Source organism: Platalea leucorodia (genome assembly GCF_965183815.1).
Source record: "Platalea leucorodia genome assembly, chromosome: 21".
Classification (NCBI taxonomy): domain Eukaryota; kingdom Metazoa; phylum Chordata; class Aves; order Pelecaniformes; family Threskiornithidae; genus Platalea; species Platalea leucorodia.
The window spans coordinates 3133706-3160649 of record NC_138843.1 but is presented as its reverse complement, the minus strand read 5'-3'; the positions used below and the strand labels follow the sequence as shown (position 1 = coordinate 3160649).

Genomic DNA, 26944 nt, shown 5'->3' with positions numbered 1-26944 from the left:
ACAAACTGACTGCACGCAGTCTGGAATAAGAATTTCCCAATATAATGTATTTTAATATCTGTATTTCAAATAGCAGCTAAATAAATCCACTAATTTATTTCTTACACGGGATGAATTCAATATGTAGTCCTTTGAATTCCAAGTTACATGATATTTTTCTGCTATTTATGTATCGGCATCCCAAAGAAAAACTGAATTTTTTAAAAAGTACATTAGCATTGAAGAACTTCACTATTAATACAATACCCATCACTAACATACAATATTTTTAATATAAATTACAACATTTACACAGGCTAAAAAAGCTAGAGTGATAAAAAGAATTGGTTTTATTAAATAATCATTGCAAGAAGAAAGCACACTGAAATTGGAAAGTACGTTTTCTTCCTGCGTTTTTAGGACTTTTATATTCTTTCAAGGTTAAAAAGGTCAAAACCACTATAAGCAAGCAATAAAAATTTAGAAGAGGTTGAAGGTTACACACTGGTTAGTGGTGAAGGTTCTTCCACTAATATCACTGGTTAACAGTACTGTTATAACCGCAATGTGGAATGCATGGTGCTGCATTTAAAGGAAGTGGTAAGGGTGGGGCAAAAGCAGTAGGTCCCACGATCAAAGCACTAGAGCATTGAATTTTACTTATAACCCAATCACTGACACCCACACAGCAACTTCCTGTACTTTAAAAAAAAAAAAAAAAAAAAAAAAGAAAAAGAAAAAAGAGAAAAAAAAAATCTGTTTCTCTCTTTTTGCAATCAACAACTTTTACCTAGAAACTAGTTAGCGGTGAACTCTGACTGATTTCAATCTGCAGCTCACGGCAGAAAACATAATTGTTAACCTGTGAGAACCTACAAAAACCATTTTAACTGACAGGTTTCAGTGTATCAGCTCTTTCAGACTTTTTTATTCTTAATTACACGAAAGTCCTACAAACCCCAAGAACTAGTGTAAGAAATATAAAGCGAGCAGAAGTTCAGTAGTGCTAAGCACTGCAGGTAATCCTCTCTCACAGAAAAGAAAATGTACTTCTAAATCTACAAAACTTAGCTATGTTTTAGGACAGCTTACGAAAATAATTTGCTCTGGAATTTAGATCCCTGTCACAGGGCACCTGTGTTTAAGTATGTCAGTATACACTACTATTATTTTTGTTAATATAAGTAATTAACATTGTCTTGTTTTCCATTTATCACAGTCCATTACGCAAAGCACAGGCCTGTTTACATCTGGATAATTTTTTGGTGCTTTTTGAGCATTATTCAAGATACAGCATCAATAAATACAGAAAACCTTCCGCTTCTCTCCGAAGAAACCTTCAAGTTCTCCAGTACCACCTGGTAAACATCAAATTACTTCAGCCAAGTCCCAGGGGAGCTGTACGAAACCTAATGTCCATTAGGAACTTCACGGACTATGAACGCATTCCTGAAGAGAAAGAACATGCACATACTCCCTTGGGAATTTTTATTAGAACAGTCTAGTCAGAGGAGCTAAAGAGCTTTTTCTTAGCTGATCCTCCTCAACCTAAAAAGAGAATCTTAAAGCAGGTAAGGGACAGAGATGAGTGATTTTTCAAATCTTTGCATGTATCAGATCTGTTGGAGCTTTGATGTACACTGGTATCCATGCTTGCTGTTTCTGAAACACCTTTTCCTTGTCATTCTCTATTTTTATTCACTGACTTATTAGCCTTCCTCCAATTCTCTTTAAAGATTCTGCACTTTAAATAGTTATATTGAAAAAACAAACAGAGCATTTAATCAGGGAAAAAAAAAAAAAGTATGAAATTTCTCTCGGACCAAGCAAGGATCAGTTTAAGACTCTGTAACATCTAAAAATCTTGAAAGACTTCGGTTCAAAAAGGAGTGAGAAAAAAGGAAAATGATTTATGAAGAACAGAACAAGTGTAAGCCTGAGATTCAGCCTGAGATACAACTTTAAGGAAATAATCTCATGATTGTCATCCCCCCTCTTAACCTTAGTTTTCGAGAAGGGAAAGATACGGATCTCCAGAGTGTCTAATCCATGCCACACAGTGTTTGCCCATCCTTGCCAGATAGTAACAACCACAGACAGCTGTGAACCGAAGTATCTGCTAATACAAGTCAGCAGATCACAGCTGCTTCTCAATGTCCAAGCTTTGAGAAAAAGCAAACACCAACTAAAACCAACCAAACCAACCAACCAATCTTCACTTTTCAAGCGGCCAGCAAACAGGTCAGGATTTATAAGGCCAGACAATGATTACCCACTGCAATCCTGCTACTGACAAAGCTGGCAGGAGCAGAAGAGTTCCCTTAAGCATGGTATGAAGACTGTCTCCAGAGCCTTTATATGAGAGCAGCTAACCTGAACTACACATTCCTTTTCCAGGTTTTTCCAGGTACAGCTGAAGGCCTTTTGATCTGACCTTCACTAAACGGTAAACAGAGGCTATGCCTGCAGCGTTTCCCTGGCCCCGTGTGCAGTTCCAAAGGTTTGCTCTGCCTTTGTCTTCGTGAAGAAACGAGACCTGGTGCACAGCTCCTCATTCATCTGGACAAAACAGACACGTGGGCAAGAAGGGAACTGTGGCACACTTTGGCCAGGCTCTGATCATCCAGGACACCCTGCAATACCTCGATAGATCGATCAGATAATGCTTGCATGTCACAATTCCTAAAAAGCTTTGCATAATAGAAAAGCACTGAATCGGGAACAATCCCTGGTGGGTTTTGCTAGTTTCCCCTATCAACAACTGCCTGGGAAATCAGACAGCTTTCAGTGCTCTGCAAAAATGTTTAGTGGTGTTTTCTACTTGACTGCAGAGTGCTGAGGACCAGTAAAGCTTTATATTAGATCTTCATTGCACCTGCCTAACAAAATGCAAGCAAACCATACAAGTGCTTTTCAATGCCAAAAATTCCCCCCAAGAGAAAGAACAGTTTTACTAAAAAGAGTATGAACTGGGAACAGAAAGGCAAACTACAGCTTTGTCTGGCAATAACTAGCATTTATTCATCCTTCAGCAAGATCTTTATCACCTACTTGTTTTTTAATTAAACAGACCAATGAGAAAGGTAAGAAACAACGGAAGTTTCTTGTCTGTTGTTTGTTTTCTGAGCAGCGTTCCCATTTCTAACACACACTTGTACGCCTGTATCTCTTGCTAGAATCGCAGTATATTACTATATAATTTCTCATGCTTTAAGTAACCACTGAAGATTGCCTTAGTTGTGGAAGGAAGGGAGGAGTATAACTGCATAAGCACACGAGGCTCATTTGCTTTAAAAAAAACCCTGCTTTGTTTCCTCCTTAGTCTATTTTATCATAACAACATTTGCTTTTGGTAGAGCAGCGGAACCTTACAAATATTGTGTCTCCCAAGAAGAGGGGAAGGTACAGATTTAAACAAATTTTTTAAAAGACTGATTAAAGGCTGAGTGCACACGTCTAAATTCAAAACAAACTATTCAAGCTAAATGTTCTCCAAAATTCCTCAATATGTACAAAAAAGGGAATGAAGAGACATAAATCCAAAAGAACCCCATGTAAGCCAAGCCTACAGCATGTATTTCTCATCTTTGCTGCTACTATTACACTGTATTTGCTAGGAATAATCACGTTTCGAACAAGAAATAGAAAGAAACCACATGAAAGAGATAATATAGGTGTATTTAGTATTTGTTTGACTCATTCAACCTTATATAGGCCCTTTAAACACTAAATTATTTTATGTAGACATTTCTTAAAAAGAGAAAGATGGCCACTTACATACTTTCCTTGAAAACCAAATAAAGAAAGAAAACTAACATCATTCACAACGGCAAATAAGATTACCTTCAGCTTTTATATTTCTGCTTTTATTCATTTGTGTCCTATTAGTTGATACTTGTCAACATGACATATTATGGGGGGTTTTTTTTAATTGCTAAAGGCTCTCTAGTACCTCAATAGTACTCAGTTTACACAAAGCAAGCATGGAACAGACTGCTTCAAGAACTTTTCCACAATCCTAGAGCATTTCCTGACAAATTTTCCTCAATACTCACCTACACATTTGATTGATTGATTGATACTCACCTCGTCATTTGATTTCAGGGTTTTAGTGTGCATCATCATCTCTTGAGTGCTAAAATCACAGCAATAGGAACAAACTAATGCTGCTGCAATGGCCTGCTTATTAGTCTACTGTATTAAATAACTTTTTCCAAACCTTGGCTCAACCTATGGGATAGTTAATGACATCTTCAGGATACCCTGGTAGCAGAAAGCACTCTTCACATTATCCAAGGAGCTAGTTCTAGCATAACTGGTTTGCAAAACCAGCCAGATCAACAATACCTGTTATGAACAGGATGGGTGCAGGGTGCATGCTTCGCTCCAAAATGCAACAGCAGAAAGGGAGACAATCCACATATTTAGGCAGGGAGACATTAATAATGGATCTGTTTTCTTTGTATTATGCTTCCTAACACTGTCAGTGGATACATGAGAATACTAGTTGTTGACCCACATGTCTGGTGCAAAATTATGTGCCTATTCATAAGCAGAACCCAGCTTTTTTTTTTTTTTTGAGCCAACTGCTAGTATTAACTGAACTATACCACTGTTGTTAAAAGGAGACTTGAAACTAACAGCTCTAAGCAGCTTCAGTTCTTAAAACAGTTTCACTGGTATCTGAATATTTTGAAAATCAACTCTAGGGAGGGCGAACAAGTAGAAGTTGAATCTCCATTAAAAGAGATCTTATTTTCAATTCAGGAGATTCATACATCTCTAAGAATTTCCATACACAATGGACTTGAAGCAGGAACAAGCCATATATTCAGAAAGTGGTTTATATTTATTAATGCAGCAATGCGTTAATACAAGAATGATCATACCTGGACAGATGGGGACAGGCCTATCTAGCCCTGTACCCTGTTCTTGTTAGTATCTAGTGGCAGATGCCTCTGGAAGAACATCAAAAGAAGGTAAAGATACAGCCATACTTCAGACTACCTTGCAGACATTCAGCAACACAGGAGCCAGAGAGAGTACTTTGGCTTTTGGTAGACCCTGTTGCCCCTCCTGGATTTTTCTTCTAAGAATTATCTAGTTCTTTTTTAAGCCCATTTAAACTTTTCTGCATTCACCATATTCTCTTGCAAAAAAAAAAAAAAATCCTAAATTTAGATTATTGTGTAAACAAACCTCTTTGTTTATTTTGAAGGTGCCATTTACTAATCTCTTTTGTTGCCTACTTGGAAAAGACAGAAATTCACACAAGTGATCTTACAGATCTGCCATACCACTCTGTCATATCATCTGTTTTCCAGTCTGAAGAGTTCCAGTCTGGTTTACTGACAATTTCTGCCATTTTACTGATAATCTCATACCTTCCTCCATGGTTAAAATATAAGATAATGAGGCAGAAGACTGTTAACTTGTCCTTATATCCAATAATATACAGAAACTTGGGGGAACTGGCTATTAAAAAAAGAAAACCTCCTTACCACTGGGTGGCTTGGGTCGTGGAGGGACATTTTTCTTCGGTGGTAGCGCTGGTGTGTCTGATTTGCTTTTGAAAGGGTCATCTGAGAATCCCATCCCTCCAAAAGAGGAGGCGAAGGGGTCTGAAGCTACTGACTACATGAGAAAGAAGAAAAGAAAAAGAATGTAAGCACGTTGTTGAATATGTGTTGTTTCACGAAAACTACAAGTTCACTCAAGTAAAAGCAGTAACTTCAAAAAATGAGGACAGATTTACAGAATTATGTCAGTGGTGTAAGAGGCTGATGCCCGCTGACAGCGCTGCTAGGATTTCATTAACATTCAAAAGTACTTATGTTCTTAATCACTTCAGCATTCTAGAACTTTTAGTCCTAGCAAAAAGCTGATGAGAAAAAGAAAAGGAAGTAAAACTCTACTTCTTACTATTTGGCAATGAAAGGTCATACTACAGTCTGGCCTTCACTCTGATAAACAGAACCATGATAGAAACTGGAAAAACATGGTAGATTGCAGAACAGATAGCTTTTTTTCCAAGCTTTGCTTAAGTTACACACAGCTATTTGTCTCTTTTGTAAAAGCTCAAGGAAAATTCCATAACCATATTTTTTTAATGTTTCCTGTATTCAGCTGGCTCTTGTAAAGAACTCTCCTATTGATTAAAAAAGGCACAAAAAATTATGCCATGCAGGGAAAGTTATCATCCTGAAATGAAGAAAGAGGAATTTTGTAGGCAAAGCTAAAGCTCACAGTCGGACCTTCGCTAAAACTCCTAACTTAAGCCAAACACACCAGTATTTGTAAAGACTGTTGCCACCTAGTGGAGAGCTAAAACCCCCACAAAAATAGTAAGAAAAGTTAGAAAAAAATATAAGAAGTGTAATTAGTCAAAGTGATACGATTATCTATTTTCTCGTTAACATTTACTCTACAACGTTCAAGTGTTATTGTGGAACTAAGTGTAAAAACTTGGGCAACTGATGTCAACTGTAAATTCCAAACTCCATCTCGGAAAGCCAACAGCAGACTGTGACTGATGCAGATGAGGAGGTAAGGACCTAGTTCTACTTGAAATACCCTATATGCTCAGTTTATACCAAGAAACCAAGGAAACAGCAATTCAGTTAAGAGCTATGAAATGTCAGCACACCATGTTTTCCACCTTCTGCTGGTTCCCTGTACTCATGGAGAAGTTTAAGAACAAGCCAGGATACTATGAGAGATGAAGTACCCAAGAAGCAGACTTGAGGACTTAGAGGAAGGCTGGACACTGAAATATATTAATATCTGCAACAACTACCTTTTCTTACAAGTGAAAACTAGAAGTTATTTCTTTTGCTCCTCTGGTATTTGAAAATGTTTGTGAAAAGTTGAATCTACTGGTCTTGGTAAGACTTTGCTGTATCTGAGACGGATGGAAAATGCTTTGCTAAGTAACTGGTGAGGTTGATCGGGGAAAAAAAAATAACAAAAGTGGGTTGTCAGCTGAAAAGTTACAATCATCTCACACCCTTAAAAAAAAAGTATCTGTACATAAATTCTTAAAAGGACAGTTGCTTTCCTTGTAACCTTTACCTTTGACATCTGACTGAAGTCTGCAAATCCCTCACCACTACTGAAAGCACCACTTCCAAATGGATCCAGTGTTCCAAATGGATCTGAAACAGATACAGGGAAAAAAAAAAAAGTTATTTAAAATAATACTTAAGAATTATGAAGAATGCTTGGTGCCAATGAAGTACAAAACTAGACAGGTGATTAAAACACACTCGCATTTTGACCTGGCATGAGATGTTAAAAGAGAATTCCATAAAACGATAGGTTTTCTATGAGTTGTTCGGGGGAGGGGAGGCATAGTGTACGCAAAGACAAACTTCATAATCCGTAACAGGACCACAGTGATATTTGCCAACAGTTCACAAGACCCGTTCTTTATTCTCAACTTTTACATTTGATTCTTCTTTCATAAAGAGATACCTCCTTATTCATCTTCATGAGAAAATTTTTCTTCTTACCTGGACCTTTTGAAGAGATACTGGAAGATGCAAAAGGATCACTGCTTTCAAAAGGGTCAGGCTAAATAAGAACAGATATACATAATTATTGTTCTGCTGCACTGTGCACTTGTCTTTTTATGCGTATCAAAATCTCCCACTTTAAGAGAAATTGTTTCCAATTTCAGACCACTCTGTTCAGTGGATATATAGCAGGATAAAATCGGCTGATTATATGAAATTTGCATTCTTAGTGCATTTGGCTATTGATAGCATTGAACAAAACACCAAGTACCTACAAGCGAAACACATTCAAGTGAAAAGTGTATCACACTGAAATACCAGCAATATTAGCTACCAGGGCAAAATAAGAAATCACACCCAGAACCGCTCAGTCTTTAAGCAACAGAGACTGAATATTCAGGTCAGGCATTTACATTATTATTAATTCAGAGAGTCTGTATATTGTTTCTTTTTAAATAGATAGTGTCTACAGTTCTTCAGTTTGAAACGTCTGCTGTTACCTAAGTACAAACCTATATTGCAAGATTTAAACTAACCTCCCACTGACTGATACTGGAATACTGTTCTAATGCGTGGGTGGCAATAGTCAACGAATACCATAAGGGTGAGGGAAAGGATTAATTAAAAAACAAAACAAAAAATCCATACCCCCCCAAACCAACTACACACATACACATAAGGACAGCTTAAGAACTGTGACTATACATTTGACAAGCGTGTTCTGTGCAGTCCTTCCACTGTCTTGGCTCTATTGTCTGTTGGTGGCTCAGTAATCCTTTAGCCAGATCAGTTCCTCGGTCCAATTCACTATGTGACTGCACAAATAGAAACATCGGTGGAATGGAGGTAATGGTGTGAATGAGTGGGGGCCGGTGGGTTGAAATTCCCAACAGAGAAAAAAACCAAATCCACCTAACTGCATCTTCATGGCGAATATATATCATTATCATGGAACTGGAAAGAACAAACTGCTGATGGCCTTAACAATCCATACTCAATTTTAAGAATAAAATTAATCATATCTCATCAGTTAGGAGAAAAGTATTTAGTCATATTTTGTTCATTTTAGCTTTCAGACAATAAGCTTGTCAATAGTAAAGAAATCTATGATGTGTAGATTTAAAAGTTACTGACCTTTGAGGGTAAAGTGGGGGGTTTTGTGAATGGATCTGAGGTAAATGGGTCACTCTTCACCTGTTTCTTGAAGAAATCCTCAGGGGCAGAACTACGAAATGGGTCACTTTCCTTAAATGGATCACCTCCAAATGGATCTAGAAGGAGTATTAAAAGGTAAACAGAACGTACCACCTAGCATGTCCATAATGAACCATTCTATATTTGACCTCGTATTCACTGATGTAATTTTTTCATATAAACACACACAATGATTTGGTAAATCTGATAAACTTCCAGATACCTCTCTAAACAGGGTATTTACTAAATTTGAACAAGTCCACGTTTATATTAAGGTTATGGACTTAATAAAGAGTTACACGCATGTCATTAACATTGATCCTGAATGCACACCGTCAGGTTTCTATGTTCCCACATGCAAACCAAAAATCTGAAGCCAGGGAAACCTTGGAAATCTTTGTGTTTGGCTACAGATTGTTTATATCACATCTGTCCTGTCATCAAAAGGGCTATTACCTGCTGGAGCAGGTGGTTGTTCTGCAAAAGGATCATGCTGGAATGGGTCACCTATGCAGAATAGAAAAATCATTTGTTTTATCCACTACTTAGCAAGATGATAAAAGTTTGTGAAAATAGAATTTACTGAACAATTGGTCTTCAAGGTCTCAGGTAAGCCATTGGTCACTTACTGCCTTTGAAAGGGTCAGCTCCCTTAAATGGATCCGATTTGAAAGGATCTTCTGACTGGAATGGGTCTGTATGCAATTCTTGTGTATTATTGGTAAACATCAAGGCTTTATTCTTAAATGGATCATCCTAAAAATTAAGAGGAGAAACATTACAGCAACTTACCATGGTTAAAATGCTCAGTTACCCATTCCACAGAAATTCTATGGTATCTTGGTTCCTGTTTAATGGTCTTAAAAATTCCTTCTAAAGAACTTTCTGAATAAGTGGCTTCTTAGCAGAAGTAATTACACAGTAGAAAGAAATACGTAGCCCGAGGCTACACAGAACATCAAAGGATAACAATACATATAACAATAAAAGGTTAAACTGCTTCTCATATTAATATCTTCAATTCTCAAATACTCAAGTAACAAACCCAAACCTTCAACCATCACACTATCAAAAAATTCTTCTCTCCCAGTTATCTTGCAGCTCAGCTTCAGGTAAGACAGTTATTTAAAAGGAGAGGATACACAGACCATTTGTGAACTACAAATACAAGCAATTACTACTGAGTAGTCACACTCAAGACTGCTTCTTGTTAACTCATTCCTGAGCTTAAAGCGCCAAGTACCGATTCCCCGTTACAAGGCGCTACGTGGCAGGAAGAGCGTCACCCCAACATTCTGACGATAGAGAGGTTTGTCAGCAGAGGCCGACCTATAGCTTTGTCAAGTTCCGAAAATATCTTGCACGAACAAGTAGCAAACTAAAGTTATGAAACCTCTTCAGCACGTTCATTCGCACCTCATACCCTTGTCTTTTGTCTGGTTTGGGTCTCTTTGACGAAACCAGTCCTTGCCACAGAAGCCATATGTGCATACAGCACCCGTACAACAGAGCTCCATTGCCAATCAAAGCCATTCAACTCTAACGTAAGAAATATCTAATAACAACTACCACCTTACACTGCCTCCAACATCAGAGAGATACAGGATTTCTGTCATCCCTTTATAAGATGCAAATGAAGAAGTCTTAATTAATACTTCTTAGAACAGCAGGGAGGGAGGTGGGGAGAGGAGGAAGAGGAAGGAAGAATTAAGAAACAGGAAAGGGGCACAATAGTTTAAAAAATTTACTATGAACATAGACTGGAGTTTTCTTCCAGTATGTCATTCTTAGGTTTTGCAAGCAAGAGAAACATCTGGAAGTTTCCACTGGAAATTCAACATATGTTTCTGCAAGCCTTGCAAGCCCAGAAACTAAGCGCTGAAGTGTTTTAAGACCTTGTCTCTCAATGTATTGTTTTTAATCTACACTTTTCTTCTTTTGATCATTTTGTTTCTACAGAGAAAGTGTAAAGCAGCACATAAAGGTAGCATGCCTGCTGAATATTTATTAGTACACTATACACAATATATATTTCACTTCATACTAAACCCATAGTAAATACTGTGCTTACAAGCATTCTGGAAAATATGTTTCCCTAATGAGGAAGCACCAAGTAGATGTGCAAGCAGAATCAAGCAAGTATGCAACTTTTATATTTAAAGCAAAGAAATAGGCTTAAAAAATGAAAGATCTTGTGATTTAGAGTATTACTAAATATCCAAATCAACAATAGATACCCAAAAGAAATTGCCGGGAAAAATCTTTAAGAACCTGAAGGATCTTACGAATTGGGAAAAATACTGATTAAAAGAAAACATAACAAATGAGACAAATGATGCTGGAACAGTTTAAGCAGAAGAGAACTATCTATGTATTTTGGGAAGGGAACTTTTTTTTTTACTGAAATATGTAATAAACATAGCTCACCGCAAAGGAGAAACTTGTATAGCTTCTTTGGGAAATAAGAAAGGACTACATGATTAAAGGGAAGTTTACAGCAGGAGAAGGTGTCACCTTGGTAAACTGCAGAACTTGCAAGGGAAAACCAGAACACTTGAATTGGAAATAAAGTCCTACTTACTTCCTGAGACTGAAGATGTGACAGGTTACAAATCAAGGGTTAACATGACCTTTTCTTTTTGTTTCCATAATTACAGTTTGCTTACATATCCATACTGTTACAGTTATACAGGCACAAAATCCTAGCATAAGATCTAACCCAAAGCTTAAAAATCAGGTTTTCCACCAGCATTAATATCTTCACCCTGCCTTGCACTGGAGATTGCTACCTTGCAGGGATCATGGTATTTGCCAACATACCAAAAGCCACCTAAACAAACATTTCAGATTAGGTGTAAGTCACAAACCTAATTATTGTAAAATACACTAAACAACAGTAACTTTTTTTTACCGTAGCTCCATAACTGCTTCTTTCCGTCTGCCCAAGGCCTTCACTTATGTCTGCTAAATTCGTCAGACTACCTCCGTGAATCCCATTGAGAGCTTCATTATATTCTTCTATACTCTTATTGACTTCTTGATGACTCTCTTGAAGTTGAGAAAGTTTACTTCTTGCCTAAGCAGTGAAAAATGCTTTAGTATGTTACGCATTCAATAACACTGTCATTCTCGTTAAACATGGTTGCTAGACAGTTGCATCTTCCCCCCACCAGAGCTGAACTTTGCTGACTCAAACTGGGAATTAACCTACTAAGCACCAGTCAAAAAGGCTTAGTTCATGAACCAGCGTTTTTCTCCTCTCCTGAAAAATAATCTAAGTGATGTTCAACTCTTAGCCTTTCAAGAAGCAAAAAAGAAGTTGTATAAACTACAACGAATACCTGGTTTATTTCTTCCTGTGTTGATTTTAAAGATTTGATTATCGTTTCAAGCTGCACTTTTCCAGCCTGGATGCTCTGCTCTAGCTGAGTCTCTTCTTGCTGGAGGCGATTCAGCTCTGCTTTTGCTCTATTAAGGTCATCTTCCTGTGATTTTAAATCTGATTCCTGAGATTGAATCTGCATTTTTAGTGATGAAATCTGAAACAAAACGTTACAGAAATCAGAGTGAAATTTGAAACAAATGTAGCTTAATAAATTATGAATTTATAATAAATAATAGAAAGTTGTAAAGCAACCTATCAACTGCTAAGGAAAATAACAAGAACTTAATATGGAGAACTGTATGCTTCTTATTACGTTACACAAAATCCTTGACAAAAGCACATAGGACATTCAATAAAGCCAAGAAATATTAATATTTTAAATGACAGAAATACCACACTAATTATAAAGGTAATTAAGAGGTGTTTCTTAGATGGTTACCTTGTACTTTTCAGAACTTTCCTCCTTTTCCATTCAAACATTTATCAAGTATTATAAACTTGATTTTTAACTCTCTTAAGAGTTAAAATTACAGAGTTTTATGTGACTTTCTTACATGACCTTATACACTAAGTTTTTAAATTAAGATAACATGCTAACTACACTGGCAATTGCATCCCCCTGAACCCCCACTTTTAACACAAAATACTGACAAGGTTCACAGTGATCAAAACATGCACCGCTGCCCGTGGACTGTCTCAGAGGTCAGGAATAATGCTTCTCAGCTACCCTAGTAGGTTGAATAAATGTTTTATATATTCACAGAACAATAACAATTTATGTAGAAAGGGACCCCTGGAGATCAACCTGGTTCAACCCCCCTTTTATGACCATTATGAGAGGTATTTAGGTTAACAAAATCCTTTCTTGGACCTCTGTATTTGTGTGGAAATTGGTATTTATGGTAAAAATGAATAAACAAAGCAAGCTTATTCATTAAATAAATAGAATTTCCTTCAACAAAAGACACAATACTCTTGAGCATGTCCAGAAATAACGTACACTCACCACCTGTGTTTCTTCCTGGCATTTCTGCCTTACATCATTCAGCATATCTTTCAGTTTGGCTTTCTGCTGGTCCATTTCATCCAGGCGGTCTTGGGCATCTTGTTTCTGAGCCTCTAGCTCTTGCAAGTTACTTGTCTCCCTATCTAAATCATTTTGCAGTTCCTGAGGAAAATTCCACAGTTTGTAACTTACATTTAGCTGTTGTCTTATAGGAACGATCAACCACAGACAAACAGGCTAGCAAACTCCAAAAGATTTTCTATGTCATATAGGCTGTTCCCTGCATGCGTACGTTTTGTTTCTGCGGGAATTTGTATGAGATGTCAGGAAACAAATCAGTGCCCACAAGATCGAAAGAGACTGTGACACAGAACACAAGTAATTGAGCTATCCTAATTATCAAAACCAGTACTCTTTAAACAATGATTTCCTAAAGAACAGTGTTAGTCAAGCACTAACAAAAAAGACATTTCAAACTGTTCACATATCATGTTTATTTATATTAACCAGCATCAGGAGAAAACATTTCTGATGGAGAACAGGAAAACAAAGATCTTTCTGTAAGTTAGGGGAAAATTCCGTGAAAGGAAGAAAGACTTGCCCAGAAGCAACATAAGGAAAGACAGAAGAAAGAACGCTTATTTCCCCACATATTATTTTATATTAAAATGAAAACTAATAATGATAAACAGAGTTTTTACCTGAACTTCATTGGTTTTCTGTCTGATTGATTCTTCCTTTTCCCTAATGTCCTGCTCTAGCGAATATTTTTCTCTGTAAGATAAACAAGCACGTGTATGCCTTAGTTAAATAATACAACACACAGGTGCACACATGCAAGAAGTCAATTAAATATTATTCTGGAAACACCACACAGCCAAAAATGCCAGCCCATATTCTGGTATATTCTTTAAAGGAGTAACGGTGTATATGTATGAATTATTCTTCGAAAAATACTATCTGTTCCATAATCAATCTTCTGAAGTCACCTGGTAGAATCCAGGCTGGCTTTACATAATTGGCTAACTGTAGGGTATCAGTGGGAGATTTGCCACCAACTTCAGTGACAAGTAATGATAAACTGACTAAAAGAAAGCACAAGCAACGGACACATCAGTATGATATACTTAATTGGTTCTCCTACTCCACGATTTTGTTAATAGTCCACAACTATTACCTCTGCAGCTGTGCAATTTCTTGACTAATATCATCCAGTTCCTTCACCCCCGTAAATTCTCCTGATCCAACGGAACTTGAACTATCCTGTTAAGAACAAAATGGTCTATTAAAATGCCAAGTCGTAACAGAAGATCTTCCTTTACAAAGGCTGAGGACAAAGGTGGGACACAATCCTCATTATAAGCATTTGCAAAATTCTATGGGAGACATCAAATTATTATGCAACAACCACTGAGCATGCCGCACAATTCTACCTGCGAGACAGGAGAATTTCCTCTATGCCCATTTACCAGATGGGATTGTCGAAATACACAGCAGTTAAAGGACAGGCACGATGTCAATGAATAAACTGCGGGCAATGGTAGAATTAAAATTCAAAAATTAAAAACCCAGCTCTGCTATAGTCAATAGCAAAGCTTCCAGGGAACTTAATGAAATCAGATTGTAATTTCAGTCTTCTTGAGCCCTGCCATAAATTAATGCCAATTTCTGCCATTATACCCAATCTCCTGCAGCGCAGGTCATTTCTACAGCCATTCAGGTGTCGATCAGGGAAGATGCAGGGGGTATCTCTTGCCTTTTATGCAAGAGAATTGTCCTTAGAAGTTCTTAAGAAAGGATCTCAGCATTTGGTACAAAATTTGTCATTATTATAAAAAGGACTGCTAGTTCTTTGGAAAAAAATCACTGCAACTGAGCAAAAACTGCAACACTGAACTCACTGCCAGTATGACAAATCAGGAGACCTACCATTTGTAAACAGCATTTTAAAAAGAAGAAAGTACAGTTTGCTTACTTCGCTCACTTTGAGATTGCTGTGATAACCACAGAAAGTTTGGCTTTATTCAATATTAAAAAAACCCAAGAACCCAACTAACAAACCACAAACAGATAGCATAGTGAAATGTGACATTTTTTGTGGAAACAATAGGTGAATATCCAGTTTAAATAAGTTAATTAAGTCCTCATTTTTGGATGAGCATTTCTTTTGTTAATGTGCCATTAAGTGACCACACATAACAACAACAATCCAGATTAATTCTTCAAGCTAGCAAATCAAAAGCTTCTAATATCACTTTTATATTTTCAGGCTAGATATGGATTTGCTGAGAGACCTATACTGTATGCTGTACAGGATCATAGTAAGATCTTACCCAATTTGATTATGAAATAAGTTAAAATCAGCTGCTGCATTGTTTAGGATAACACAGTTCATTGTTCCACATGAACTGAAAACTAATCTGCTACGTTCACAGTAACACACAGTTTATTTCATGTTATATTCACCTAAACCACAGTAGATGAAAAAAAGATCCAATGAACTGAAAACAACGGGAAGCTTAAAGCTCTCACACCAAGGTATATTTATTGCCCACAGCTTCAGGGAACCAGTGCACGAGTAGCTTTAACATGTCAACCCTGAGTTGGCTCTCAAAGAACTTCCTGACAGACAAACGCATCTCAAATTGTTGAAGGAAGCAATATCACCGGGTCAACAGCCAATACCGGCAACTTCACGCTACTGTGACGTTACTGTCATGCCAAGAGCAAGTGTCACAGAACACAAGAGCAAAGAGACAGGAGAAGGCACAGCAATAAAGTTTAAAGTTACAAGTAGCATACATAAACAGATTTGCATTCTTTTGGATGTTACAACTACTCACACGACGCATTTCTGTTAGTGCTGAGATCTCAGTTCCTACAGGGGTCAAGTAACCTGACAGAGTCTATAGAAAAAGGATATAGGGAAAACCTTAAAACAATTAAAATATATTTAGAGGCTCAAAAGCTTTCTGGTCAGGGAAAGTAAAAAAAGTAAAGGAAAATACCACATAATTTATAGAAAAAATGAATGTATTGATATGAAAGAAGTATTTATTAATTTAAGTTTCAGAAATACACTAACACACTACTGAGGAAAGGAACAAAGCAGTAGAAGATCAGGCGCTCCAGCAAAATGGTAGTACCAGTGAAGGATACAGGACTACGGACTGTCATGCTACGAGGGATGAATCAACCACCAATTCCCAGAAACTAGGAAGTCATCGCTCTTCATTTAGTCATTAAAAAACTTTTACATTTTCATGGCAGGAATTTGGTACTGATCATGGTCAGGGACAGGCTACTAAACCAGCTTTTAACAGTTGCTTTAAACAGTTCCCTGAAGTTAAAAAAACCCTTCTCTATGACAAAGGAGTATTTTTCATGCTAGGCTTTTCTCAGCATTATTATTCCTTTATTTATGGAATATTCTACTGCATTCTTCTTCACTGACTGTCTTATGTTGTTAAAAAGTTATGTATATTTTCAGACGTTAAAGAATTTTGTAAGAGGAGAGAAGAAAGAAAAAAATTGGCAATTCTTTACCATAATATTAGCAAAAAAAAAAAAAAAAAAGGTATAAAATTAATACTCAAAGCCCATTACTTTCAAAGCACGTAAGCTCAGAATCATCTACAACTAATCAATGACTTACCTGTATGGGAGTGTTCCTCTCTGTGGGAGGGATCATATCTGGGGACAACACTTGTGGAGGATCAATCCCTTTACTGACCTTCTGTTGAATGAGATACATTGCTAGTGCAAACTGATCTTTGCTTAGCTTTCCCATCTGTCTTGTGTCTGCCAAAGCCCTGGGAAAAAAGAGATCATACTTATAAACAAGAAAAGCTTATTTCTCCTCTACTAAGAAGCCTGAAATACACATATACACGTAATTTTCTTCTGATTCAGCCTCATCAGAGCTCTCTTATTCTAGTGAAAGAGTACCATAAACAGAGCAGTATTTTATTAGACATATTTAACTGAATAGAACAGCGTTACTCTAAGAAAATATTTAGAGCACTAGAACTTCAAAGAACAATCACAATTCACAGACTGACCTATACCCTGCTCCCAGAAAAGCAAAGTGAGTATTTATTTCTCCCTTGTTTTTCCATATAGCCCACATATTGTAGTACAGCAACAGGACAAGCAAAAGAGGTTGGGTTTTTTTTGTTGGGGTCTTTTTTTAGTGTTAGGATCACAATTCTGGCTGGATAATCTGACTTCCCAGATCAGCAAGTTACAAAAATACAGCTACTAGGGAATTCTTACCATATATGTGCTAGGAGATTCTGAGACAGACCTGAATGCATAAAAATGTCCTTTACTTCTTGGCCACTCACAAAACCATCCATGTCTGTGTCTGTTTTTAAGAAAATTTCATCGTATCGCACTTTTTCAGACGTTGGTACTACCCAATTCACAGATGGCTGTAAAACAAAGTTTTATATTTCAAAAGAAGATAGACAGTCTTTATCAACACACTGAGTACATACGACATTATTCAGAGTCAGATGTGCTGAACATCTTGCACAATCAAACCTGATTGGTAAACAGGTAGTTCCCCTTTTCCCATGAATATTTTTGCTTAATACTTTTTATCTGAATTATAAATACTGATAAACAGCTATTCATCAGTTGAAAAACATTCATTCTTTGGAAATACAGACCCAACTAGGCATACTAAGCCCTGAGGCTAATAACACAGGAGCTTTAGAAGGTAGACTAATGATTTCTTTGATACTAAAGCAGATACACGAACAAAACCTTTCTATGGTTTCACTGCCTATGGAGAGTGAAAATTCCCCATAAGATTTGCTACCTCATGGTCACTCTGACTAAAATTCATCTGCTCTTCTTCTGTTCTTCCAAGTCTTACCATTCTCATTTCATTCCCTCCATGCAAATCACCCACCAACAAGCACATTTTCAGAAAAGTGCTCACATGAGGCAGAAATCAAAAAGTGGTTTTATTTTTTCCTGCAGTTTACCAGGAAAGAAAAAAAAAAGGAAAGAAAAAAAAAAGGAAAGGAAAAAAAAAAAGGAAAGGAAAAAAAAAAAAGGAAAGAAAAAAAAAAAGGAAAGAAAAAAAAAAGGAAAGAAAAAAAAAAAGGAAAGAAAAAAAAAAAGGAAAGAAAAAAAAAAGGAAAGAAAAAAAAAAGGAAAGAAAAAAGGAAGGGTGGGGGATAGAATTTGTACCTGTGCTTGTTTGATGCTGTGCTTGGGAGACAAACTCCCTGTGCTGTTCAGACTGTTGACACTACCATGAGACGGGGTAGAACGGAGGCTATCTTTTGGTGGAGGACTTGCAGGGAGAACAGGAACTGCACCAGGAAAGACAGGCGTCTTCTTTCTTTTAGAAGGTGGTATGAGAGAAGGGGGTAATAGTGAAGGAACTGGCTCTTTCTCAAGAGCTCTATAAACCAAATGCATTGCCTGCAAAGGCAAAAAGGTCAGATAATGTTAACAATTAGAAGAAAAGGCAACAAGATTTTCCAGCATCAGTCATCTACATATTAGTAAAACGAAGACAGTAAGATTAGAGATGGAAACCAGAGCAGATCACTTTGAATGTAATTCCAAAAAGCTTAATCTTGATGACACAGGCAAGAGTCAGCAGATGGCTTTGACCAAGATCATTTAATAGCTCCATATGAACCATTCAGATTAGAACAGTCGACCGTAGCAGAGAAAGCTGCAAAGCTCTTGAGAAAAAACTAAGCAGTTTGCTCTAGCAGACGCACTGTGAATCGAGACTGGAAGGCAACCTACCACAGCAAATTCGTCCTTGTCCAGGTGACCATCTTTATCAATATCACTGAGATCCCAGACCTACAGCAATTATGATAAAAACAACGACTTAGAGAACAAGTTACATTTTGTGCTTTTGATGTCAATCGTCATCATATTAAGCACACTCTCTAAAGACTCCTAACAGATTTTTGTGAAGATCACATTAGCTATATTAGACCTAGCTAAACAGGCTCTGATGAAACAGACTGGATTAGAGCTTTCTGGCAACACAAACCAACACTGGCTTTAACAAATTCTGGATGCAACACAGGCAAGTTTTTCATCTTTCTATGTTGCAATTAAGGAGTCATCAAGCTGACTGAAAACATCCAGAGGTCGCTTTCAGAATTGTCCAGAGGTTATGCGCTAGCAGATTGTCCAAACTTGCCTTATGAGAAAGTCAGAATATTTCAGAAAAGTCAATACATTTCTAATTTGCATTCCATTCCTAAATTTCTAGTTTTAATTTTTAATCCAAAAAATACGTCTACCCCCCAGAATTTTCTACAGGAAAGAATTTAAGCATCTATCAACTTTAGTTCATTATTAGGTCAAGTACAGTCAATGAAACTGGCAGGAGATTTAGAAGGATACAAAATTTTGTGTACTCTTAATACTCAGCCATCAGCTAACACTGTTTAACCATCAATACAGCTTGGAGACAGTATAGCAGAGTGGACAGAACGCTAAGACTGAGGCTCAATCATCTGAACTCTACTCCTAGCTTTACCACTGGACCCCTGTACAAATTTAAGCCAGCTGATCTATCTTCTTTGCCCATTTCCTCAGTCCCCTATCTTGTCCGCAAACTTTTCTGGAACAGGAAGCAGCTTCCTGCATTTCTGTCACAACAATAAGATAAAATGCAAAGCCTTTCAAGACTGAGTACTTCGCAACATTCAAGTACAGAATTCAAACGAGTCATACTTAGATTTTTGTAGATAATATATAGAGAGAGGCAGTTCCTCCTGAAGAGATGAAAGTATATAATGCAGGTACAGCTCTTACATAGAATGTATTCATTCTCAGTCATATCAATATGTAAAACATTAAAGAATACATATTTTAAATGGAAGTAGAAAAATACTTTAAGGTTTGCTTCTTTTGCAAATACGCAATGGATGCATTAAACTCAGATCTCAGAAGTATTTATAAATATACATGAAAAAAATACTTGACAATTTGACAGCTACAATAAACTGTGCTCTCTTGTACAAACAGTGGACAGATTTAATGGCATGTGTAATAACTCGTATTTGGAAAAATGACAAAACAGTGGAATAGAATGTTATAAAAGCTATTATGGTTTAGGAGAGCCTTTTCTTCTTTTTAAACAACCAAAATCAAAATTTCCAGCTCTTAAAATGAATACAGAGATAATTAAGCCAATCTACTCTAGGGCCCAAATTACTACCATTCTTATTTCTAAGTGGAAGACTTCAGAGCGTACTTAATGTTCTTGCTATATAGCATGCACTTGATGTAAAATCTCAGCCAAAACCTGATCTATGTTGATAAGTTACATTCAAATATTTAACATTGCAACTACGAGAAGCTAAACAGAGAATAGCTAAGTCTAAACAGCATACTTACCCTTCCTAGGATATCAAGAGGTAGCTTTGAATTCATCAGTACTGGTTTTACTTTGTCTCCTGAAAGTAAACCATTTACTGGCAAAAGGCTTTCAAAAATACCATCAAACTTTGCTTTTTCTTCCACCTAGTTGGTAAGAAATAGCCTGAATAAGTAAAAAAGTGTGCCTGTGTGAGTGTTGAAAATGAGATCTTGCAAGAAATTAAGACTGGTCAGTAATGTATTCATTCTAAATTCCCAAGCTTTCTTGCAAGTGCCACCATGCTGTATTTAAATGTAAACCCCATGGAGCTAGATTTAGGAGCTTAATTTCAAAGCTAAGGTTATGATAGCTAGGAGATTTTAATATCCACCATACGAGATGTGTTTCTGTAGTGTTCTAAAAGGACAATGCATTCTGATTAAAACACTGCTGGCCAGGTTTTAAACAAACTTTGACAAACTCTGTAGAACTAAAAACTATTCTTCCCAAATAATTTGCTTCCCACTTCAAAGTACAACATGCAAGTTAAAAAAATATATCAGCATTAGAATTTATTTTATTCAATTTCTACCTTTTGGAAAATGTTTGCATTTGAAAATTAACTAAATACAAATATTCCCATGTATGTCTCAAAAGTTACTTTTTTCCAATGATATATATTGTGTGTATCACTGAAAACTAATTAGAACATACGATCTCAAGTTTTAAATTAATACTTCAGGATGGATTTGGTGAAATACTTTGCTGTTGTCAGTGGGGTTCCTTTATACAAACATGAAAGTGCCTACTATTAGGATTCTGGAAGAAATCCAGGCAGAAGATTAAAATCTGTTGTGTCTTAAAAACATCACACCAGGGGTTGTCAAAGGCTTGTTTAATACTTATTTCAAGTATAAAACTACAGCTCAATGTTCTCTATTGTGCACAAGTCTGTCATCAGAAAGGGAGGACTTTTGAAACGGGAAATATATTTGATACGAAATTCTCTCACTGGGAAAATTACAGACAAGGAAAATATTTACTTTTAAAGAATGGATGGAATGTGTTGTCTTTTACACTTACCCTAACAGCCCAGTGAGTCTCTGTTGAAGGTGGTGTGATCAGCAAAGGACTGCTAGTGTCATGCTAAAATTAAAGAATTTTTTATTTATATGTATATATGTATATATATAAACACACACACACACACATCTTCCATCTTTAATCCTTACTAATTCCTTTAAGAGATGGTTATAGACATGAAGCTTAACTACCCTGAAAAAAAGAAAAAAGGCTGCACACGTACCCAAATAAAAAAAGAAGTCGCACTGATTTATACTATTACAGTACCTCGATAAGGACATTAGTGTATTAGGTACCCAAACACAGAACTAAGACAAGCTAAAGGAGGTTCCACAGCAGCTACTGCAGGCAAAGCTGCAGTCATGCCCTTTACTACACACTTCTGTTGACCTAGCCCAAAAATAAACTTTTTTTTTCTTTTCTTTTTTCATAAATTTAGAGTTTAGCCACATCAGCTTCCGGAACAAGCTGACTGTAGTTAAACTTGCATCAGTTTTGCAGTCCAGGAAGGGGCTGGTACGTACTACTCAGGAAGACAGGACTACGGCAGCCATGACTGCATTTGTCTTAAGGAACAGTCTGACAGCAGCCTGAAGTCTCAGAACCATGACATTTATGAAACAGAAGATTATTTCAGCGTTCCAACTGCCTTAGTTCTCAGATAATACCTACGTACGTTTAGGTATACGTTACTTACAAATTTAGGAGGTGGCACAGTCAAGTTCAGACTGCTCAGGTTAACATCATGGCCATTCTGTGCACATGCTACGAGGCGCAACGCGACATAGAAACCCTACAAACAATAGTGTTTTCTATTAAAAAAAGCAACCAGTCTAAATCACTGTCTCCAATAACCCCCTTATGATATTTACTAACACTGTACATGTGCAAGTCAGTAAAGTATGGAAACAACAGATCTATAGCCCCATCAGTTAAAACCGCATAGTGACAACTACCCTACTGCTTGTACAGATGATTCAGGAAAAAGTTTACAATAACAGGGAACAAAGAGCAGAAAACTTCAAAGCTAGTTTTTAAGAAGGACTCTCCCATAATTAAGTAAATTTCAAAAATTTTTCTTAAAAATTAATAGGGTTTTAAAAAAAAATTCTCCATCTCTACACGTAACTTGGTATTTGATATTCCAAGCCATTTTTAGAAATGCTAGTTATATTTTTTCATGCAAGAAAGACTTCTAAAATAAATCTTAAAAGCATAGTTTGGATTTGTGAAAAACTCAATGACTACGTATCTACATATCACACACAGAGATTATTTACAAAACAAAAGAGGGACAGAAAATTAGATCCAAATTTCTCCAGCAGCCCCACTGAGTAATATACTTGGATGTGAGCAGTGCTAGGAAAAAAACTCTCATGTTGTAATCGAAAACTTAAAAAAAACCAAACAACTTACTTACAGAAGAAAAAACTTACGTAGTAGATAACTACTACGGATATCAGGGCTTTCTTGAAAGCAGGCTAATATGTGGAAGGTAACGGGAGAGGTCTACAGGCACATTTCATTTACCTGTTTATCCAAGTATCCTTTACCCTCCGGGTCAGCCAAATCCCATATCTGTGGAGATACAAAATAAAAGCCATTGTGATTTTAAAATAAAACTTAACTCAGCTCAACAGTTCATGTTGTACGCCTTCTTGAACTGTGCATTGTGGCTTTCAAGTTATAACATACGATGTTATTTAATTCTCAAGTTAACAACAACAATGTTACACAAAAGACAATTTTTCCTTTTAGATTCCTATGAAAGTCAGAACAATACCTTGGAGCTACTACCAATCTGTGGTTAACCTTATGTTCAACGGATCTGATTTGCATTCCACCAAATGCCTTTTTGCAAACCCCTTCTGCTCAATGTTAGCTGCACTTAAGCGAGTGTACAGATAATTGCTGCATTAGCTAGTTCCTTCAACTTACTTTTCCAAGGATAATATCAGAGAGACCGGATTTTTTAAGAAACAGCGCAGCTTCACTTGCCCCAACTCTCCCCGTATATGCTGGATCTACCTGAAAGATAAAAATTCACATTCAGTTGAAGCATGTCTGTCGTGAAAGCAGAGATAAGAAATGAAACGCCTCTTGCCTCTAGGTCAAAAGGAGTTATACAAGCACGCATTACCACTCAGCAGAGAGAATTTACAGAAGTTTAGCACTGCAATGGGGAAAGGAAAGAGAGGGAAATCTCGGGGAAGAGGAAATTGCACTTTTAAAAAAGATTTTTTGAAAGAACCTACCTGTTTGTAGTAAGTTTCGTATAATGGATTCCCAGTAGAAAACTGAAAAACAAGAGAGATGTCAAGAAAACAAAGAAAGAACTGCAATCACAGAGAGCCCACCTTTAGGGATGGACAGAAAAAATAAGCGTATAGTACTTTGCGTATTACTTCTATCAAAAATATAAAACGGTATGTTAATTCGCTGTGTTCCAAACCGGATACTTGAAATCTAAGTGTGGATTAACAGAGATCCCCCAAAATTTGCAGCCAACAGACTACTGTCACCTCTTAAAACTTCTTACTCACCAGCATTCATACTTACTCACACTTTTAATTAACAACACTATATGTAATAAGGTTCTGTACAACAGCTTTGAACTATTTGCCAAGGTATTTCAGGTCACAGTTTGAGAACTACTGATCTCAAAGGCAGAGTTTTCAACATAATGCGGACTTGACTACCTCCTGCATTGTATATGTACTTATGGAATATTTTCAGCAGACAGTTATATACACAGACGCAGAGCCCTGCTATCAAAATATGTCTGTGTTTATGCGTTTTCAGCACTAGATCTTAAACTGAAACAGAGTAAAAAAAAAAAAAAATAGAACGAATAGTTAATGAACAAATGTCACAATTCCCTGGCAATGTTGTTTGAGGTTTTCAACTTGGTGTTATCACTGCATACTGCATTACACAAAAGCAGCAGACACAAAGGGAGGCCCTGCCTTTTCGGGATACTAAACAAGCAGATTCCTCTTCCCTCTTGCTGACATTCCAAGCAAATGGGAACCGAAATGCCAAAAGAGGCAGAAGCCCCAACACCCATCTTCTCAGTTGCCTCCCGCAATTGTCACGCAAGTTCTAGCCACGTGCAGCTTACACCTGCACACCGTTCTCCAGCCTCAATGCCAAGAGCAAACACATTACAATCCAGTCTTAAACAAGTCACCCCTTAGAGCAGTCAAAGGCCTTAAAAAACAAGGACCAAAGCAACCCAATAAACACAGTTTAATGACTGAGACGCAGAGATGTTGAAACATCCTAAAGCCTGCTTGGGACAACCGCTCTCCACCTCCAGGACACAAGTCAGACATCTGACGAATGATTATTTTGCACTAACTCTGATCACTGGTATGCCACCTCCCAAATGCTGCCTTCTTCCTTGTCATCCACATGGATTTCTGGATGCTCTGCCTACACTGAGGGGAAGGGAGACAGAAATACGATGAAAGAAAGGACCGATGAAGAGCATGAAATTTTCTTTTACACAAAGAGAATCTTCCTGTAAGTCCACAATAAACATGCCAAATCTTAACTTAAGGAGATATCCAAAATAATTAAACCCTATTAATCAAAACAAGCGAACACTGAGCTCTTTCAAGATCAATTGCTCTACTTGGCTAGAAAGATCATGCATTTTCAGAAGAGCTTCCTAAACATCTTAATTGTACTTCACTCATATCCATCAACAAAATAAGCCACTGCATTCTCCACCAGTACACTCCAGAAGCTCTGGGTCTTCCGGAAGGTGGACAGGAGTTCAGAAGAAAGCTGCAACCATAACTCCTAAATCTGACTCATCTTTTTGCTGGCTTGTAAACGATCAGCATAGATAAGCACTTCGTTCCTGTCCAAAGTGGGAAACACATCATTCAGAGAAAAGGTGGAAGTAGGAAATTGTCCAACTCAGAATAAAATCTAGTATGCTTTAGCCAACTATCCCCCAACCACATACCTCTCGTTTATCAGAAGGCTCAGAGAAGCTAGCCAAAGACCAGGTACAAGCTCCTCTAACTAATTTGGCGAGTATCCTAGAGCATGCAGAGACTGGATTCATACCAAGATACAGAGCAAACTGCTCCAGCAGCAGTACTGAATGATCTCATCCCGTCACCAGACATTCTTGTCATCCTCATTTGATATTGTCAGCCATGACATACAGCTGACTTACCTGACAGAGGTGGCAGGAATCCAGGGTGATGTGCTTAAATGCTGTGAAGTTTCTTCTACAGCAATACATTCATCCAAGTGCTGCTGGAAAGCACTTCATCACTCTACTCTCTACTTGCAGAATTTGACAAAGATTAAGCCTCCCTGACCGATTTACCTAAATGGCTGCATCTCTGTGATGAAGCAGACCAGACAAAATGGGCTCAAGTGATAAAAATAGCATAGCTGCCTATCTACCCGTCACCACATGTGACTACATCACTATCATTCAGGATGATTCTGTAATTTGATGACATCTGCTGATGAAGAACCTACACAAGACAGTGTCAATGCTGGCCACCAGAGAAAAACATTTTGAAGAGTTTGCAGTCAGTGAGTGGTCAAAGGATATAACCTGTTATACAGCAGTTCAGCTGGACTTACAATTTAACGACCCTCTGGTTTCTATGCCTACTCCATATTCCCCAAAACGTCACCTATGACCAACACTTCACACCGTCTCCCAAAACGACACTTCAGAACCCTGGTGCCTTGTTTGATCTCTAAGTTGATTTCCTATACAAATTTAAAGTTCGAGTCTTGAATTTGCACTCTCACAGCAGATCTGGTACACTGCCTTTGTGGTACGCAGTACATGCACATGGATACGTCTCCACGTCCCTTAACACAGGTCTGGGAAAAAGGCAGGAGTAAGCTGCTGCCACCAGAACAATTAATAAAGCCAGTTCCTAGCAGCCCTCTTTCCTGAGGTCATCTCAGGGCCACAAAGAACTCTGGATCAGGTGAATTTTTTTCCTTGGTGTCCTCTTGTTTCACAATTTTCTTTCAGCCACTCTTGTCACATCGTATGATGGATGAAAATAGGTACTGTGAAAGGGGGAAAAACAAGGTGTTCCACAAAGATGAGAGCCAAGAAAAGGTTGCTGCTGCCCCAGAAAGATTACCTTTGCCCTTACTCTACTTGCCGAGTATCCTGAGTTGTCTCAGAAGACTGAGCTACAAAACAATCTGCGCTGTCCCAATACCTCTAACATAACTCTCCATGACCTCCAGAGGCTGTAGGCTGAACACGCCTGGCACAGAGGAAAGACCACTGATAAGGTGATCAAATACTCAAGAAAATAAAGTTATCAAAGATAAATCAAATCCAGTTTCAGTTGTTTAACTCCAAGAACTGATTCTACATGCCTGATCTTCGACTGTTTTTATGCATAGCCAGTTGAAACAAAGACAGATGAAAC

General features: G+C 37.4%; 1 protein-coding gene across 8 annotated transcripts in view; it reads right to left on the bottom strand.

The window, feature by feature from the left end:
* The window catches only part of EPS15L1 (epidermal growth factor receptor pathway substrate 15 like 1), a 46728-nt gene that overhangs the window by 17589 nt on the left and 2195 nt on the right, over nt 1-26944 (bottom strand). For 2 of the 8 annotated variants that reach the window (XM_082331439.1, XM_082331445.1), the window contains exons 2-22: nt 23768-23809; nt 23451-23540; nt 23043-23090; nt 22210-22305; nt 21513-21575; nt 20468-20593; nt 18854-18913; nt 18281-18517; nt 17354-17511; nt 16734-16890; nt 14256-14341; nt 13780-13852; nt 13073-13240; nt 12029-12226; nt 11599-11763; nt 9317-9443; nt 9144-9194; nt 8628-8764; nt 7491-7551; nt 7051-7133; nt 5481-5613 (exon numbers count right to left, since the gene is read on the bottom strand). In XM_082331439.1, coding sequence (XP_082187565.1) covers nt 5481-5613; nt 7051-7133; nt 7491-7551; nt 8628-8764; nt 9144-9194; nt 9317-9443; nt 11599-11763; nt 12029-12226; nt 13073-13240; nt 13780-13852; nt 14256-14341; nt 16734-16890; nt 17354-17511; nt 18281-18517; nt 18854-18913; nt 20468-20593; nt 21513-21575; nt 22210-22305; nt 23043-23090; nt 23451-23540; nt 23768-23809 — 2359 coding nt within the window. Of the gene's footprint in view, nt 1-4065; nt 4115-5480; nt 5614-7050; nt 7134-7490; nt 7552-8627; nt 8765-9143; nt 9195-9316; nt 9444-11598; nt 11764-12028; nt 12227-13072; nt 13241-13779; nt 13853-14255; nt 14342-16733; nt 16891-17353; nt 17512-18280; nt 18518-18853; nt 18914-20467; nt 20594-21512; nt 21576-22209; nt 22306-23042; nt 23091-23450; nt 23541-23767; nt 23810-26944 lie in introns of those variants that run through there. The other 6 variants (XM_082331444.1, XM_082331442.1, XM_082331440.1 and 3 more) reach the window with 6 other exon arrangements.